Raw genomic sequence first — 19,030 nt, forward strand, 5'->3', positions numbered from 1 at the left:
ATTTGAGATCTTTCTTCCATTTTAATGTAGGTGTTTATTGCTATAATCTTCCCTCTTAGAACTGCTTTTGTTGAATCCCATAATTTTGGGGATATTTTGTTTCTATTTAGCTCATCTCAAGATATGTTTGTATTTCCATTTTGATTTCTTCTTTGATGCATTGGTTGTTCAGGAGCACATTGTTTAATTTACACAGTTGTGAATTTTCCAAATTTACTCCTGTTTGTTGATTTCTAGTTTCATGCCATTTTGTCCACAAAATATACTTGATTTGATTCAAATCTTCTTAAAGATGTTAAGACTTGATTCAGGTGGGTCCTAGCAGCGGTGTCTTCTGGGGCTCTCCGTGCCTTCTTTTCACTTCCAGAAACATGGCCTCAGGGGTGGCTGTCTCTGATGGTGTCACCAAGGTGTTCAAGGACATGAAGATGCGTAAGTCTTCAATGCCAGAGGAGGCGAAGAAGCTCAATAAGGTGGTGTTCTTCTGCCTGAGTGATGACAAGAAGAACATTATCCTGGAGGAGGGCAAGGAGATCCTGGTGGGCGATGTGGGCCAGACTGTCAACAACCTCTACGCCACCTTTGTCAAGATGCTGCCATATAAGGACTACCACTACGCCCTCTATGACACAACCTACGAGACCAAGGAGAGCAAGGAGGAGGACCTGGTGTTTATCTTCTGGGCCCCTGAGTCTGCACCCCTTTAGAGCAAAATAATCTATGCCAGCTCCAAGGACACCATCAAGAAGAAGCTGACAGGGATCAAGCACGCATTACAAGCAAACTGCTACGAGGAGGTCAAGGACCACTGCACCCTGGCAGAGATGCTGGGGGGCAGTGCCATCATCTCCCTGGAGGGCAAGCATTTGTGAGCCCCTTCTGGCCCACTGCCTGGAGCATCTGGAAGCCCCACACCTGCCCTCGGGGGTTGCAGGCTGCCCCCTTCCTGCCAGACCAGAGGGGCTGGGGGGATCCCAGCAGAGGGAGGGCAATCCCTTCACCCCAGTTGCAAAACAGAACCCACACCCCCTGGATTTTCCTCCTCCCTCCATTCCTGATGGTTCTGGCCTTCCCAAACTGCTTTTGATCTTCTGATTCCTCTTTGGTTGAGGCAGACCAAATTCCCCCAGGAACTCCAGTTGTGGAGTGGCCTGTATTTTTTTTTAACAACACCCCTACTCCCCACCTGTTCCTCCCCCTTCCCATGCTGCCAACTTCTAACCGCAATAGTGACTCTGTGATTGTCTGTTTAGTTCTATGCATAAATGGAATGTTGTGGAGATGACCCCTCCCTGTGCCAGCTGTTTCCTCTCCCTTTTCCCCTGATCATTGCTACTCATGGAAGCAGGGCCAGTAAGGGATCTTCGATTTAAAAAAAAAAAAAAGACCATAATAAAAAGACAAAAAAAAAAAAAAAGATGTTAAGACTTGTTTTGTGGCCAAACGTGATCTTTCTGGATGTGCTGATGAAAAGAATGTGTATTTTGCAGCAGTTGGGTGAAATGGTCTGTAACTGTCAGTTATGTCTATTTGGTCTAGTGTATAGTTTAACTTTGTCGATTTTCTGTCTGGATGGTCTGTTCACTACTGAGAGTGGGGTACTAAAGTCACCTACTATTACTGTACTGAAGTCTATGTCTTCCTTTAATTCTATTAATGTTTGCTTTATATACTTGGGTGCTCCACTATTGGGTGCATAGATACTTATAATTGTTATATTCTCTCACTGAATTGACCTCTTTTAATCATTATATAATATCTTTCTTTGTCTCTTTTTACAGTTTTTTTGACTTAAAGTCTATTTTGTCGGATTTTAGTATAGCTACCCATTCTCTGTAGTTTTCATTTTCATAGAAAATTTTTTTCCATCTATTCACTTTCACTTTCCATCTCTTCACTTTCACTTTCCATCTCTTCACTTTCACTGTGTCCTTAAAGCCAAAGTGATTCTCTTGTATGTAGCATATAGTTGAATCTTGTGTTTCTTTTAAATTGATTCAGCCACTCCATAGAATTTAATCCATTTACATTCAAGGTAATTATTCATAGATAAGGACCTGCTACTGCTATTTTATTAGTTGTTTTCTGGTTACTTTGGTTTTCTTTTTTTTTCTTTTTTGAGACAGGGTCTTGGTCTGTTGCCCAGGCTGGAGAAGGGTGGCATGACCTTGGCTCACTGAAGCCTTGACCTCCTGGGCTCAAGTGATCCTCCTGCCTCAGCCCCCAAGTGTCTGGGACTACAGGTGTGTGCCACCATGCCTGGCTAATTTTTAAATATTTTGTAGAGATAAGGTTTGCCATGTTGCCCAGGCTGGTCTCAAACTCCTGAGCTCAAGCAATCCACCCACCTGTACCTCCCAAAGTGCTGGGATTACATTTGTGAGCCACCGTGCCTGGTGTTTATGATTACTTCATTGATCTTTTGCTCTCTTCTTTTTCTTTTGCTGTTTTCCTTTGTCACTTGATGATTTTCAATAATCGTATGCTTTGATTCCTTTCTCTTCATCTTTTGTGTATTTGTATAGGTGTTTTCTTTGTGGGTACTGTGAGGCTTACATACATCTTATAGTTAAAACAAGTTATTTTGAGCAAAAAACAACTCAACTTTTATCACATCTTAAAAACTGTACACTTTTACTCCTTCCCCTCAAATTTTGTTTCTGATATCTGTGGAGCAACTCCATCTTGGATACTAATCTGCCATGCCGACTTCTGATTAACCCTTGTTAATCAGAGAAAGCTTCTAAGACCTCTACCTTAACTACTGTCAATCCTGGCCTCAAGTCAAAACAACCGTGATCATAAATTTTGCCCTTATACATATTCCCATAACATTTTTGCCTTTCCCTGAGGGGTTGACTTCAATTGTCCTACACATTCCTCCCTGTGGTTTATAAGCCTTGGGTCTGGAGAGTAATGGTGTGGAGATCCACCATCTCATCTTGTGGCTGCTGGGACATGGCTTCTGCTTGTAAGACTCTATTAAATGTTTCTTTCTGAGAAACTGAATATGCCAGTCTCTTTCTTCAGCCTTTCAGCTTCTTTGGAATTTGGGGGTAGGTCTGCATACGCCTGCCCACTGCAGAACAATGTCACAATTTACATCTTTTTTTGTTTTGTTTTGTTGTTTAAAAAAAAATTTTTTTTTGTAGAGATAGGGTCTCATTATGTTGCCCAGGCTAGTCTCAAATCCTGGCCTCAAGTGATCCTCCTACCTTGGCCTCCAAAAGTGCTAGGATTACAGATGTGAGCCACCATACCCAGACTACATCTTTTAAAATTGTGTTTTTGGTAACAAATTATTTTAGCTATAGTTATTTTAATACTTTTGTCTTTTAATTTTTTATAGTATAGATAAAAATGATTTGCATACCACTGTTATAGTGTTAGAGTATTCTGAACTTGACTATATATTTATTATTGAGTTTTTTTCTTTCATATGTTTTCTTTTTTTTTTTTTTTTAGATGGAATTGGCTCTGTCACTCACCCAGGCTGGAATGCAGTGGTATGATCTTGGCTCACTGCAACCTCCGCCTCCCAGGTTCAAACGATTTTCCTGCCCCAGACTCCCAAGTAGCTGGGATTACAGGCATGCACCACCACGCCCAGCTAATTTTTGTATTTTTAGTACCAGTGGGGTTTCACCGTGTTGGCCAGACTGGTCTTGAACTCCTGACCTCAGGTGATCCACCCACCTCAGCCTCCCAAAGTGCTGGGATTACAGGTATGAGTGCCCAGCCCATATGTTTTCATTTTGTTAATGAGCATCCTTTATTTTAACCCAAAGAACTCCATTTAGCAATTCTTCAAAGGCTGGTCTAGTGGTGATAAATTCCCTCAGCTTTTGTTTGTCTAGGAAAGTTTTATCTTTCCTTTATTTCTGAAGGATAGCTTTGCTGGTTATAGTATTCATGGCTGAAAGTTGTTTCTTTCAACACCTTGAATGTATCAATCCACTCCCTCCTGGCTTGCAAGTCTGTGTTGAGAAGTCTGTCAGCCTTATGGAGTTTCCCTTGTATAAGTTTATTTTCTTTCTCTAGTTTCAAAATTCTCTGTAATTTTTGACAATTTGACTGTACTATTCCTCAGCGTATTCTTCTTTGGGTTTATCTTTCTTGGGATTCTTTTGAGCTTCATGAATCTAGATGTTCATCTCCTTCCCAAGACTTGGGGAGTTTCAGACAGGGCTCTTTCTCCTTGGATTCTCATAATTTGTGCATTCATACACTTGAGGGTGTCCCCTAGCTTCCCTATGCTTTCTTCATTCCTTTTGTTGTTGTTGTTCCTCTAATTGGTTAATATTGAACGACCTGTCTTTGAGTTTTCTAATTGTTTATTCTGCTTGATTGAGTCTGCTGTTGAAGCTCTCTATTACACTTTTCTTGACTGTATCCTTCAGCTTCTGGATTTCTGTTAGGTTCCTTTTTCGTGGTTACTATTTCTTTATTAAAGTCTCATTTTGTTCATGCAGTGTTTTCCTAATTTTATTTAGTTGTATATCTGTATTTTCTTGCATCTCATTATGCTTACTTAAGATAATTATTTTGAATTCTCTTTCAGGCAATTTGTAGATCTTCATTTATTTAGATTCAGTTGCTGGAGCTTTATTAGTTTCCTTTGGTGGCATGATGTGTACCTGATTCTTCATTGTCCATGTAGATTGGCTTTGGTGTCTGCATTTGAAGGCAAAAGCACCACTTCTAGTCTTTATAGATTGGTATCAGTAGGTTAAGCACTTCTATTAGGCTCTCAAGTTAATAAGATTGCCTCTGGGACCATGGTTGGAGCTGGGTCACATGGTTGCTTCTGTGTCTGCAGTGGGGTCTGCAGATGGCAGGCCTGTTATCAGGAGCTCTAGTGGGTATGGATCCTTTCTGGTCCCTAAGGAGATTAGAATGTTTCTAGGACCTTGTTCCAGGGCTGGTGCTTGGATGAAGATCCACTTGAAGGTCTGCAGATAGTGGGCCTGATACTAGGTATGCAGCCATGTATGGCTTCCTCTGTGTCCTGGGACGCTTCCTACTGGGTCACTTACTGGGTCTCTTGGCAGGCAGTACTATCCTGGTCCATGGCTGAGAGAGAACACAATGAAGTCACAGGGTTATTTCAGTGTCCACAGCCAGACAGAGGTCAGCAAGCCTTTTCCACAGACTCAGACAGGCACATCTCTCTCTGGGTGCCTGTGTCATAAGCAGTACTAATCTCTGACCATTATTGGGAGGCACTGGAGCCAAGTGTCACAACTATTTCAGAGTCTGCTGTGGAACTAAGGTTGGCAAAATGGCCCTGGGGACTCAGGTGGGTATGTCTCCTTCTGGGACCCTATGCCACCAGCAGGACTTCTGATTTCTGACCACTGCTGAGAGGGGCTACAGTCAAGTTTCAGAGCCACTTCTGAGTACACTGTGGGGACTGAGGTCAGCAGGTCTGTCACCTTGAAGCATAAATGGGTGTGACTCCTCACAGGTCCCTGGGCTAATGGTTCTAGTAGCAGGACTAGGGCCAAACAGGACTCAGAGCTGAGTCAATAGGGAAAATGGGTCATTTGCAGGTGGGCCAGCAAGGGCAGTTCTGCCCTCTCAAAAGGCCCTCTTTAGGCCAGGTGCAGTGGCTCATACCTGTAATCTCAGCACTTTGGGAGGCTTGCTCGAGCCCAGGAATTCAAGCCAGCCTGGAAACATAGGAAGACCCTGTCTCTAGAAAAAAATTAAAAAAATTAGCTGGGCATGGTGGAACACACCTGTAGGCCTAGCTACTTAAGAGGCTGAGATGGGAGGATTGCTTGAACCCAGGAGTTTAAGGCTACAGTGAGCTGTGATCATGCCACTGCACTCCAGCCTGGTTGGCAGGGTGAGACCCGTCTCAAAGAAAAAAAAGAAAAGGCCCTCTTTGGTCTTGGGCTGCACCAGGTTTTCACAAACTCCTACCTGGATCCCAAAGCTTAACAAAGGCACTTTTGTCTGTGGATGCCTGTTAAATTACTATTGCTGTAGAGGGATGTCTTGTCAACATCACTCTGCTACTGTTTTTATTTGGAGGTTTCAAGTACGGTTAAAGTGTAAATAAGGCTGGGTACAATAGCTCACATTTGTAATCCCAGCACTTTGGGAGGCCAAGGCCAGTGGATCACCTGAAGTCAAGAGTTCAAGACCAGCCTGGCCAACATAGTGAAACCCTATCTCTACTAAAACTATAAAAATTAGCCGGGCGTGGTGGCCTGTGCTTGTAACCCCAGCTACTTGGGAGTCTAAGGCAGGAGACACACTTGAACCTGGGAGGTGGAGGTTGCAGTGAGCCAAGATCGTGCCACTGCACTCTAGCCTGGGGAAGAGAGTAAGACTCTGTTTCAAAAAAAAAAAAAAAGTGTAAACGAATGCTAAATTGATAATGGGTAGACTGTGGTTTGTACTGTATTAACTTAGTTAAGCTGGAATCATGTTTCTCAGAATCTTTTTCTATGTATAGTTCTTGGCTAAAGCTGGCCTAAAGAGGCATTTGTGCAATATTTGGAAAGCAGAATCTAAGCAGAGGCCATTATTCTGTGAAGGTAATCTGCGTACATGTGGAAACAGACTATAGAGAGGCCAGTGGATTCTGGTTTGTCCTTACTCCTCCGCCCTATGTGCAGTTCTTTTCAGTGTCCAGTTCTTCCTCCCAACTGCTGATCCTGTTGGCAAACAATGGCCCTGGGTCTGCCACAAGAAGCTTGGCAGCACAGTGTCAAAGGCAGTTGCGAGCTGGGTGCAGTGACGTGCTCCTGTAGTCCCAGCTACTTGGGAGGCTGAGGCAGATTGCTTGACCCAGTTCAGTTGTAACCTGAGCAGAATAGTGAGACTGTCTCAATAAAATAAAATAAAAATAAAATAGGCTGAGCGCGGTGGCTCACACCTGTAATCCCAGCACTTTGGGAGGCTGAGGTGTTTGGATCATGAGGTCAGGAGTTTGAAACCAGCCTGGCCAAGATGGTGAAACCCCGTCTCTACTAAAAATACAAAAAAATTATCCAGGTGTGGTGGCGGGCGCCTGTAATCCCAGCTATGTGGAAGGCTGAGGCAGAGAATTGCTTGAACCCAGGTGGCAGAGGTTGCAGTGAGCCAAGACCATTGCCACTGCACTCCAGCCTGGGTGACAGAGCGAGACTGTCTCAAAAAATAAAAATAAAATAAATAAATAAAAATAAAATAAATTTTTAAATGTTATCCCATATTTCCAGGCTAGGAATCACGGAACTAGGTTGTACACCCAAAGGCAGTCGCTGCTGAGGCACAGCTTCCTGTAAACATTCCCACAAGCCTTCCCTCTACAGTCTTACTGTGGCAGTTGGACACTGGTTTCTCTAGTTATTCACTTTAAAAAAAAGTTTTACTTTTTATTCTTATTTATTTATTTTTTTTCAAAAGATCTCTTGGTCAGAGTTTCAGATTATCTTGCTGGTGACTCCTTCTCTGATTCTCCAATTTCTCTCCTTAAACTTCACTTCCTTTGTTCCTCTTACAATTGTGTAAGATATAATAATTCCAATAATAAATCTCTTACCCCAATCCTAAAAGTAGTTCTTCCCTCACTGAACCTTGACTGGTAGAAATAGGGAAAGTCCTGATGGAATTTGAACCTGTTACACCTGTTCCTGAGACCAGGTTACAACCTTGTACTTCCTACATTTAGTTGTTCAAACATTATTTGGATTCTGTTTAAGAAACAAAATTTTTCTCCTCAAGCTAACTTGAGTTGCTTTTCAGGTATATGTAATCAAAAGATCTGTAATTAATACCCTATGTCATGTCAGTTGTGGGTCTCTTACATTTCTGCATGTCTGTGAGCAGAAACAGATTGCCTATGTTCCAAACTATCTTTTCAAGGATGTTCATATAGTGAACAACCCTGGAAGACAGAGACAGTGGCTCCCTCTGGTACAAAGGGCAGGTATGCATTACCGTCCATTTGAAAATATTTGGTTCCCTAAACTCATTCCTGTAATGCAACCCACTGTTGGTGCAGGCATTATCTTGACCCTCTTTCACACCAGCCTGCAGGAACAGCAGGCCCAGGAAATAATGCAAAAGGATGTCAAAAATGATGATACTCTGACTACTGTTATTGCTATGAACAATAAACTGCCTCTTGTTTCTAACCCAAAAGACACGAAACCATTGCAGGATACCTTGTCAGCTTGCATAAAGAGTGAAATCTCAGATCCTTTATAGTTCTTGAAAATGAGATTACTCTAGACTGGCATAATTTCGTAAGTATTGTTCACAGGACTTTTCAAATAGAACAGTGTATATACCTATGCTATGGAGTAAGATTTTAATAAACAAGTAAATGTGTTAAGTTTTTAAGAAATACATTCAATTTATGGCCAGGCGTGGTGGCTCACACCTGTAATCCCAGCACTTTGGGAGGCCTAGGTGGGTGGATCACTTGAGGTCAGGAGTTCAAGACCAGCCTGGCCAACATGGTGAAACCCCGTCTCTACTAAAAATACAAAAATTAGCTGGACGTGTTGGCACATGTCTGTAGTCCCAGCTACTCAGGAGGCGGAGGCAGGAGATATCGCTTGAACCTGGGAAGCGGAGGTTGCAATGAGCTGAGATCACACCGTTGCACTCCAGCCTGGGTGACAGAGTGAGACTCTGTCTCAAGAAAAAAAAGAAAGACATTCAATTTATTATATTATTATGGGATAACAATTACTTTATATGCATAAATCTATTTATAATTTGTAATATAAACAAGAATTTGGTCAGGCAGGATGCTTTGATTGTAGGAATAGAAACAAAGGTCTTTCTAGTTTATACCAAAAGGGGGATTTCTTATAAAATTACAAGGGTACCTTAACAAAGCCAAGAACAACAGTTGAAGCTAGGCCTTAGGGACTGTGGCCAGTAATACAAATCAAATCTTGCTAGTTTAAGCAAAAAGGGGATTTTATAATTAGGATACAAGAATACCTTACCAAGCCAAGAGTAGGCTTTATAGCCATACTTCATGAAGGCTGGGACAAGGGAAGAGAGCATTGTTAGAAAGCCAGAAATCACACTCTTCTAATCTCTCATCTCCAGTTTTCATTTTGCAAATGTTTCATTGCTCCCTCACTGCAGATTTGGTGTTTTTGGTTTTTTTTTCCTTCCTAAGCCACATGGTAGGAATGGCAACCCATAGTTCCCCAGTTTGTATTTCCTCTATTCCAGAGAAGAGTCAGATGAAAGCCAGAATCTCTTATCTCCAATCCCAAATTCCTAGGGAAGTTTTAGGACATCACCAAAATTAGAAATAATTTCCTTCTCTGGGATCGGGAGTAAAGCAGGTTTCAGGGCGCCAAGAGACAGAGACCAATTAAAATTTTTGTTTTTACTGCTCCTTAAAGAGCTTGAGCTTACTTAGATTTAGGTGAGGATAGCAATAGATGTGCTAGAACCCATAGCACACTGTGTAAAAATGACCAGGTGCTTCAAAAGAGAGAGTGGTTCTAACTCCTTTTACATTTGCCCTTGGGATAGGAATGATAGGCCTGGGTAATGCTATTATCTTATTTGAGGGAAAGTTCATTGCATTTATTGTAGGAGGTATGATTTATCTCTCAGGAAGGTATGAATAGGTCTTAGTATGGGTAATTTAAGCACAAAAGCTAATATACTTGTTAATGAGTCGTTTTTTCCGAAGGGGATTAATTTCATGGAGAATGTTTAGGAAAAAAAAGAAAAAAGAAAATATTACATAGTGAGTGTCAGACATCCCTCAGAACTATAAATAGAAATTTGACCAAGGGTCTCATAGACTGGAGAGAAACTCTAAATCATCCAGTGTGAGTCAGGTGCCTGCAAGCATTTTTATCACAGTAGAGTGAGGCTGAGGAACATTCTGAGAAATAGAGATAGGAAAGGAAAATGAAAATTATTTTCTAAATTCTTTTTTTTGAGACAGGGTCTCATTTTGTTGCCCACGCTGCTGAAGTGCAGTGGCATATTCTCAACTCATTGCAGCCTCAACCTTCAGGGCTCAAATGATCCTCCCACCTCAGCCTCCCAAGTAGCTGGGACTACAGGCGTGTGCCACCACACCAGGCTAATTTTTGCATTTTCTGTAGAGACTGGGTCTCACTATGTCGTCCAGGCTGGTCTCAAACTCCTGGGCTCAAGCAATCTGCCCATCTCAGCCTCCTAAACTGCTGGGACTACAGGCATGAGCCACTGTGCCTGGCCTCTTTTCTGGATTCAGCATTTCAAGCTATCTTGCAGGAGCAAAATTATACTGCTTACTAAAAGCATAACATGGTAATATTTGAATTGTAACTAATTTATGTGTTTTAAATTCAGAAAAACTGATATTCCTCCCAGCCCTACCCACACTGAAATAAAATTGAAAACATCAAAAGTATAAGGAAATGCTGTGGATATTTTATTCAAAAAAACATATTTTTTCTGGCCAGGTGCAGTGGCTCATGCCTGTAATCCCAGCACTTTGGGAGGCCAAGGCGGGTGAATCACTTGAGGTCAGGAGTTCGAGACTAGCCTGGCCAACATGGTGAAACCTCATCTCTACTAAAAATACAAAAATTAGCTGGCATGGTGGTAGGCGCCTGTAATCCCAGCTACTCAGGAGGCTGAAGCAGAAGAATCGCTTGAACCCTGGAGGTGAAGGTTGCAGTGAACTGAGATCACACCACTGCACTCTAGCCTGGGCAATAGAGCGAGACTCAGTCTCAAAGAAAATATATATATTATTTTTGTGCTGAAGATTTTTAAATGTTTTTCTCCAGTTTGTTGACATACACTCATTTTACTTAATATGTCTTTGGATGAGATACAATAAGTTAAGCTTAATGTTCATGACATCACTCTAGTTCTTCCTAATTTTGTTTCTAGAAATAAGAACCAGCAAGGGAAGTAGAGCCGCTCTATGGTAAAGAACAAAAAAAGCAATATTAGCATGGACATGTTAAGAGACTCAGAAGCTGATTGTATACAAGGTTTCAAAAGAAAAAAGTCATTCAATATTATGTTGAAGGTTTTATATTTCAACCTCTGTGTTTCTTCATGAACATTTTCCCTTAATGTAGTCATCTTTTTGATGATCATAAAGTGTCATTCAGTACACTTTCAGTACCCTCTTCTAATGAAATGGTTGACAGGTATGAAAATACTTTTTCCATTAGAGGTTCCCCGAGACAAGGCATTGGAGAGTTCCTTTTCACTAGAGAATCATCAGAAAACCAGTCATCAGCTGCTTCTATACTTTGGCTGTAATAAGAATCAGATGGTAATGTTGATAAGCTTAATGTAACACTGCTGCGATTTGTTGCGGAGCTGGTCTCTGAGGGATCACAAATAATATTTTTTGTTGCAAGTTGGGGTTCATCTTTAGAATGATCTTTAATTGCTGTAAAAACAGATTTACTATGAATATTATATATTCACAAGCCAACTCTTAATTATAAGGACAATGTCAGAATGGGCAGGATAATGCTATAAAGAAATTCTGAGTTGCTATCATCCACACAGTGTTATATGTAATTAGGAATTAGCAATATTTTCATGATAATCAAGAATAGAAAAGACTATCCTAAATGAAATCAACCTGCTTAAACAGACTAATTAGGCTAGAAATGTTTCAAAATGTTCCTTAAAATCAGAAAAGACTGATTGCCTTATTTTAAAAATAAATTTTAACAATACTGGTATAATTAATAAACTATCATTTTTCACTTATTCAATTTGTGTAAATATTGCATTACAAATTCAACTTTCTGAGAAATAATTATTTATGATATTAGAAATAACTATTACAGTAATCTTTAAAACTCAAAACCAAGCAAAAAACATTTGTAATATACATAGTTTCTACTTGGAGCAAAGGATTTTATAACTAATTTGTTTCACTTTAAAATAAGGACAGCTAAACATCAAAAAAGAAAAGTACATGCCTCCTTAAGCATGTATTAGAAAATACTTGGTCTGCATTGGGAAGGGTGTATGAATTGGCTTTATACCAATAATAGTAACAAATTTTCCTGTAGAGACTTTCAATTTACAAAGCATTTTGATATACTTCTATATATTATTTATACTCTTAATAATTCTTCAAGGTAGTTACTATTAGCACCTCTTCACGAAAATAATAAACAGACTTAGATAAATGACCCATTACAGATCAGATACAAAATAGGTTTTAGCCACCTAGATTTTCATTAGTTTGTCTCATGCTTTTCCCATTATAGTATTTAGGCTGCACATTTGCCATTAAAATATGCTGTTTTAGAAAATATAATATCTATACAATATTCTATAATACCTTTTATAACATTTTACATATTAACTTTTCTTTTTAAAAAATTTATGTATAAGGCCATTCTTGCAAACATACTAACTTTTTTTTTTTTTTTGAGACAGTCTTGCTCTGTCACCCAGGCTGGAGTGTATTGGCGCAGTCTCGACTCACTGCAACCTCCGCCTCCTGGGTTCAAGAGATTCTCTTGTCCCAGCCTCCCAAGTAGCTGGGATTACAGGCCTGCGCCACCACATCCAGCTAATTTTTATATTTTTAGTAGAGACAGGGTTTCACCATATTGGCCAGGCTGGTCTTGAACTCCTGGCCTCAAGTGATCTGCCCACCTCGACCTCCCAAAGTGCTGGGATTATAGGCATGAGACACCACGCCTGGTCTAAACATATTAACTTTTGTATTTTCTACATTTTTAAAGCTCTGCAAAATATCTTGTTACATTTTATATTCAGCATCTCTAAAATTATGTAAGAGGTAATGTTTTGAGGTACTAAGATGTAATATGCAACATCTTTTTATCCTCAAGCATTACTATATGACATTGACTATGATACCTTTGAGTACAAATAAGAGATAAAAATTAAAACTTCACATTTTAGTTTAAGATACGATATTGCAAGTTTTGTTTTTTCTAAAAAATTTATGCCCTTTTACATACTAATAAATTAATGTTTCCCTTACATTTTCATACCATTAAGATACTTAGATGACATTTAGGATAGCCTGTTGATTTCTCAAGATGTGAATTGCTAAAGTTCATTAAGATTTCTTCTAATAAATTATTGAGAAAAAATACCTTTTATATGTGCTGCTTCCTTTTTTCTTTGCTCCTCCTACATTAAAAAAAAGTTATTTGTGTTTTAAAATCAGAATAATTTTTTATATAACTTCTTTCATATATTTTATATGAGAGTAATACAGTTTAACATTATAATTTTTTAATAGAAAATGTTTCTTTCCACAGTATGAATTTCTTTCACCAAAATATATTGACAGAAAAGAAAAAGTTGAAGTATCATCTGAAATGAATTTGGATTGGTCCAAAAAGGCAGTCTCCAGAATAAGGAATAACAGTTCAAATAGGATTCATTCTCTCCATCCTCAGCAACTTGGTCAGAACTAGAGAATGCTAAAAAATAATTAGAATTCCTAGACTTGTTTAGTGAACTAACAGCAAAAATAACAAAAAAGTGAATTCTGGTTGAAGGTCTTTATAAAAATGGGAATATTATTATTATTATTATTTTTAGAGACAGGGTCTTGCTCTGTCACCCAGTCTGGAGTGCAGTGGCATGATCATAGCTCACTGCAGCCTCGAACTCCTGGGCTCAAGCGACCTTCCTGTCTCAGCCTCCTGAGTAGCTGGACTACAGGCGTGCGCCACCATACCTGGCTTGGGAATATTTTTTTATAGCAAATAAAGCATTGCTTAAACAATACATTCCAGATATGTTCTGGGAAGTGTAGTGTTGTAGTAGTTCTCAAACTTTAGGGGATTAGAATTACCGGATGTGCATGTTAAAATTCTGATTCTTGATTATAATATCAGACCCTACTGAAACAGATTCTCTAGAAGTGGGCTTGGGAGTATACGTTGTAACACATTCTGCAAGTGATTCTAATTCAGGTTTTTCTTAGATCACTAGATAAACAATAGGCGAAAGTATAGAGCATTTGGGATGGAGTGAGTGAAGATGAAGCTGGAGAGATAATAGTATCATGTCTTATGTTCTGGGAGAAAATGTGTCAGTGCTCTGTGCTGATCTGCATTTGCCTGTCTCCCAAAAAAGCTTATTTAGGATACTTTTATTCATTTTGTTAGAATAACTCCCTTTTTTTTTTGAGACAGGGTCTCATTCTGTCACCCAGGATGGGGTGCAGTGGCATGATCACAGCTCACTGCAGCCTCAACTTCTGGGGCCCAAGTGATCCTCCTGCCTCAGCCTACCGAGTAGCTGGAACAACAGGTGCATGCCACCATGTCTGGTTAATTTTTAAAATGTTTTGTACAGATGGGGTCTCACTTTGTTCCCCAGGCTGGTCTCAAACTCCTGGGCTCAAGTGATCCTCCCACCGTAGCCTCCCAAAGTGCTGGGATTACAGGCACCCAACCAGCACTTTTGACAAAGCCAACTTTAATTCTTTGTCACTTTCACCTTTTATTAACAAATGTCAGTATGGGCTTCCTGGCCTTTTACCTTGGCTAGATTTAAGACCAATTCATTCTGTGACTCCTGTATAAATTACTTTAGAATATTGTTTCTCAGGCTTTGATGTGCTGACAGATTACCCTGGGAGCTTGTTAAAATGCAGATTCTGACTCGGAAGGTCTGGAATGGGGTATAAGAGTCTGCATTTCTAATAGGCTCGCCTAGGTAATGTTGATATTGCTGGTCTGGGAACCAAAGATTAAGGCCCTAGACTGATTAAAGTTCTACCCAAAATAAGGGAATGCCGAATGGGCATTCTTATATACTACTACATGTACACAGGTAGAATTTTTTCTAGTGAAACTTAATAAACCCACTTCTAGAAATTTATTATGCCAAGTAAATAATTTCGGTTTTGTATAAACATTCAGCTACCAGAATATTCACCCAACATTGTTTTTTAAAACCCGCAATTTGAAACTCCAAGCTTATGGCTGGGTGCAGTGGCTCATGCCCAGGAGTTAGAGACCAGCCTGGGCAACATAATAAAACCCCATCTCTACAAAAAATACAAAAATTAGCTGGGCATGATGGCGCATGCCTGTAGAGCCAGCTACTCTGGGGGTTGAGGCGCAAGGATATCCTGAGCCCAGAAAGTCATGCCTGCAGTGAGCCATGATCACACCACTGCATTCCAGACTGGGTGACAAAGCGAGACCTTGTCTCAAAATAATTAATTAATCAATTAATTTTTATAAAATCCCAAGAGTAAGGAAATAGTTAAATGCATTATGATACATAGATATTAATACAATGCATATTCTTTCAACTGTTAAAATGATGCTACATATCAGCAATTATGGAATAATTCAAAAAATGATGGGAACATATCAAAAAGACAGAAGAACAATCTTGAAGCAGTACCTACTAACTAAATCTGGGAAAATTTGGGCATCTAAATAATGGTAGTAATGGATTATAATCTGCTGAATGAAATAGAAATCCACGAATCCGTAGTGGTAATAAAATAACAGAGAAGGGACAGCTGCTTCCTTACATTCATAGAAAGCTAAATGACAATTGTGGATGGGAATGGCAGAGTTGGAAAATCACCATTTTGTTACAGTTTAGTTAAGATTTACTCAGGCGCAAGTAATCTGTATAGCTAGAGAGTAAAGTTTGATAAAGAGAAGGATATTCGTATGGTTTCAAAGTATCTTCACACAGGTCGTTTATTAATCGCAAGGGTAAAAACTAGAAATAATACAGTGTGGCAAAAACAAAAAACTAACATCTTGATTGTGTGATCAATCTAAAATCTCTAATTAATAATACTCAGGAGTGAGGCTGGGCACGGTGGCTCACATCTGTAATCCTAGTACTTTGGGAGGCCGAGGCAGGTGGATCCCCTGAGGCCAGGAGTTTGAGAACAGCCTGGCCAACATGGTGAAGCCCCATCTCTACTAAAAATACAAAAATTAGCCAGGCATGATGGTGCATGCCTGTAATCCCAGCTACTTGGGAGGCTGAGGCATGAGAATCTGGGAGGTGGAGGTTGCAGTGAGCCAAGATTGCACCATGCCACTCTAGCCTGGGCCACAGAGTGACTCTGCCTATAAACAAAAATCAAAAAACAAAAACAAAAAATAATAGCAGGAGTGAGCAAGAGAATATCACTACAGATACCAGATACATTAAATAAATAATAAAGGAATATCATGAACAACTTTATCCTAATAAATTAGACAACTTAATTGAAGTGGAAAATCCCTTGAAAGGCACAAATTACCAAAACTCATTCAAGGAGAGATAGTAACATGAATAGCCCTATGTCTACCAGAGAAATTGAATTCATAGCTAAAAACTTCTCCACATTGGAAACTCTAGATGACTTCACTAGTGAATTATACCAACCATTTGGTGAATAATTTACACCGATTCTATATACAATTGAAAAAGGCAAAATCCACAGATAAACACTGTATGCCTTCAGATGTGATAAATTAAATGTGATCATGAGGAAAAGCCAAATTGAGGAGCCACCTATTATGTATAAAATAACTGTCGTGGATTGTTCAAAAATGCCAATGTCATGAAAGACGAAGAAAAGCTGAGGAATTGTCCCTAAATAAGGAAGACTGAAGAGACATGACAACTAAATGCAAATGTGATTCTGGGCTGGATCCTGTACTAAAGGGAAACAATTCTGTAAAGGACATGATTGGGATAATAGACAAAAATGGAATGTGGATTTTAGATTATATGAAAACATTGAATCAATATTAAATTTCCCCGATTTGAAAACTAAGCTCTAAAAATATAAGCGAGTATTTGGGCTGGGTGCTGTGGCTCACACCTGTAATCCCAGCACTTGCACTTTGGGAGGCTGAGACAGGCAGATCACTTGAGGTCTGGAGTTCGAGACCAGACTGGCCAACATGGTGAAACCCTGTCTCTACTAAAAATACAAAAATTAGCTGGGCATGGTTGCGGAGGTTGCAGTGAACCAAGATGGTGTCACTGCACTCCAGCCTGGGCAACAGAGCGATACTCCGTCTCAAAAGAAAAAAAAATTATACATATATGAGAGTATTTGAATCAATATTAAATTTCCCTAATTTGAAAACTAAGCTATAATAATATGAGAGAGTATCTTCATTCTTAGTGTGTACACTGAAGTATTAAGGAGTGAAGGAAAAGAATATGCATTCTACTTTTAAGTGGTTCAGAAAAAATAAAAATACACACACATACACACATTTGACACAGTTCATAACTCCCACCTCCTAAACACCTTCTTCACTAGGCTTTTGGGACACCACTTGGTTCTCTTTCTACCACACTGACTAGTGCTAAACCTCTAAAGTTTGGAGTACCTCAGGGCTAATTATAAGTACTTGATTTTTTTCTTTGTTTTAAGATGGGGTTTCACTCTCTCATCCAGGCTGGAATGCAGTGGTGCAATCACGGGCTCATGGCAGCCTCAACCTCCTGGGCTTAAGCTGATCCTCCCACCTCAGCCTCCCAAGTGGCTGGAACCAGAGGCATGTGCCTCCACACTCAGCTAATTTTTTTTTGGAGGTGTAGAGACAGGGTCTCTCTGTGTTGCCAAGGCTAGTCTTTAACTCTTGGGCTCAAGTGATCCTGCTGTCTTGGCCTCCCAAAGTACGAGGGTTATAGACATGAGCCACCATCCCTGGCCTTATCTCTTCTTAATATCACTGTACACACCTGTTCGACATAGCAAAACTTCAGTAGAGTTCTTCTCGTTTCTCTAGTTTCCTAGAGGAAAATTTATTTCCTTGAAATATTTTTGTTCTCTTCTCCACTTCTCCTTACTGAGATACAATAATTTACTTTGGGTGAGTCTGATCACTGATTCCTTTGAATTGGGTGGAGCTAACCTATCAAAAGTCTGAGCTCAGAAATAATGCAACTAGAGCAGAAATCAATAAAATAGAAAACAACAAAGAAAGTCAATAAAACAAGTATACAGTTCTTTGAAAATATTAATAAAATTGATAAAACTCTAGCCAGAACAATTAGGGGGGAAAAGGGAGAGAAAACAAATAAATATCAGAAGTGAGCAAGAGAATATCACTATAGATATCAGATACATTAAATAAGTAATAAGGGAATATCATGAACAACTTTATGCCAATAAATTAGACAACTTAGATGAAGTGGAAAATCCCTTGAAAGGCACAAATAACTGAAACTCATTCTAGGAGAAATAGGTAACATGAATAGCCCTATGTCTACCAAAGAATTTGCATTCATAGCTAAAAACTTTTCCACAAAGGACACTCTAGATGACTACTGAATTATACCAACCATGTGGGGAATAAATGATACCAATTCTACACAAATGAAAAAGGCAAAAATCCACAGATTCATAGAGCCAAACAAATCACAACCAACATTAAACATAAAGCAATCTAAACCTAAGATACACATTAGAAAAACTGAACAAAAACGAACTATGATTAGACTGCTAGTATTATTTCAGTGGCAACTATGAAAACCAGAAGGCATATTTCCCCTCTACTAAAAGAAAAGAAGTGTCAACCTAGAATCCATTGAAAGAAAGAGAATAAAAAATGTCATTTTCAGATGACCAAAACCTAAGTGAGTTTAGAACCAAAAGATACCCACTAAAATAAATTCTGAAGGATGTAATTTGCACAAACAGTAAAGTCATCCCAGAATAACAGTTTGATGTTCGAGGCGTGAAAGACAACGAAAGTGATCAATTTGTTGGTAAATCTAAGTAAACACTGACTGTATGGTACCTGTATGTAGTAGAGCGCATTACTGTTCCTAATTATTTGCCATTCTTAGTGAGCTAATTATACTTTTTTTGTATCACTGACATCAAGCTTGACTAAGAAATTTGCTTTGGCCAATAAAATATGACCAGAAGTGACCACTTCTAGATAGAAGCTTTAAGGGCCAACACTGTGGTTCCACATCTCTCTTCTGTCACAAGGGTAGGATGTTCTATAGAGACTTTCCCTTCAGCTTGGATACCAGAATGAAAAGAACATGCCAAGTAGAGCCAATGCTGACCCACAGATGATATGTAATGTGAGAAATA

At 39.4% G+C, this 19,030-nt stretch overlaps 1 protein-coding gene and 1 pseudogene across 3 annotated transcripts in view; one reads left to right on the forward strand and one right to left on the reverse strand.

Annotated features, from left to right (window-relative positions):
- Positions 1-371: 371 nt before the first annotated feature.
- Positions 372-1,034, forward strand: LOC101126452 (cofilin-1-like; annotated as a pseudogene).
- A 9,963-nt stretch (positions 1,035-10,997) lies between these two features.
- Positions 10,998-19,030, reverse strand: part of C1H1orf185 (chromosome 1 C1orf185 homolog) — a 45,677-nt gene continuing 37,644 nt past the window's right edge. For 2 of the 3 annotated variants that reach the window (XM_004025777.4, XM_019038253.2), the window contains exons 4-5: positions 13,080-13,116; positions 10,998-11,380 (exon numbers count right to left, since the gene is read on the reverse strand). In XM_004025777.4, coding sequence (XP_004025826.1) covers positions 11,076-11,380; positions 13,080-13,116 — 342 coding nt within the window. In that variant the 3' untranslated portion in view covers positions 10,998-11,075. The remainder of the gene's footprint in view (positions 11,381-13,079; positions 13,117-19,030) is intronic. The other variant, XM_055348474.1, reaches the window with a different exon arrangement.

The sequence above is a fragment of the Gorilla gorilla genome, chromosome 1, assembly GCF_029281585.2.
Source record: "Gorilla gorilla gorilla isolate KB3781 chromosome 1, NHGRI_mGorGor1-v2.1_pri, whole genome shotgun sequence".
Lineage (NCBI taxonomy): Eukaryota > Metazoa > Chordata > Mammalia > Primates > Hominidae > Gorilla > Gorilla gorilla.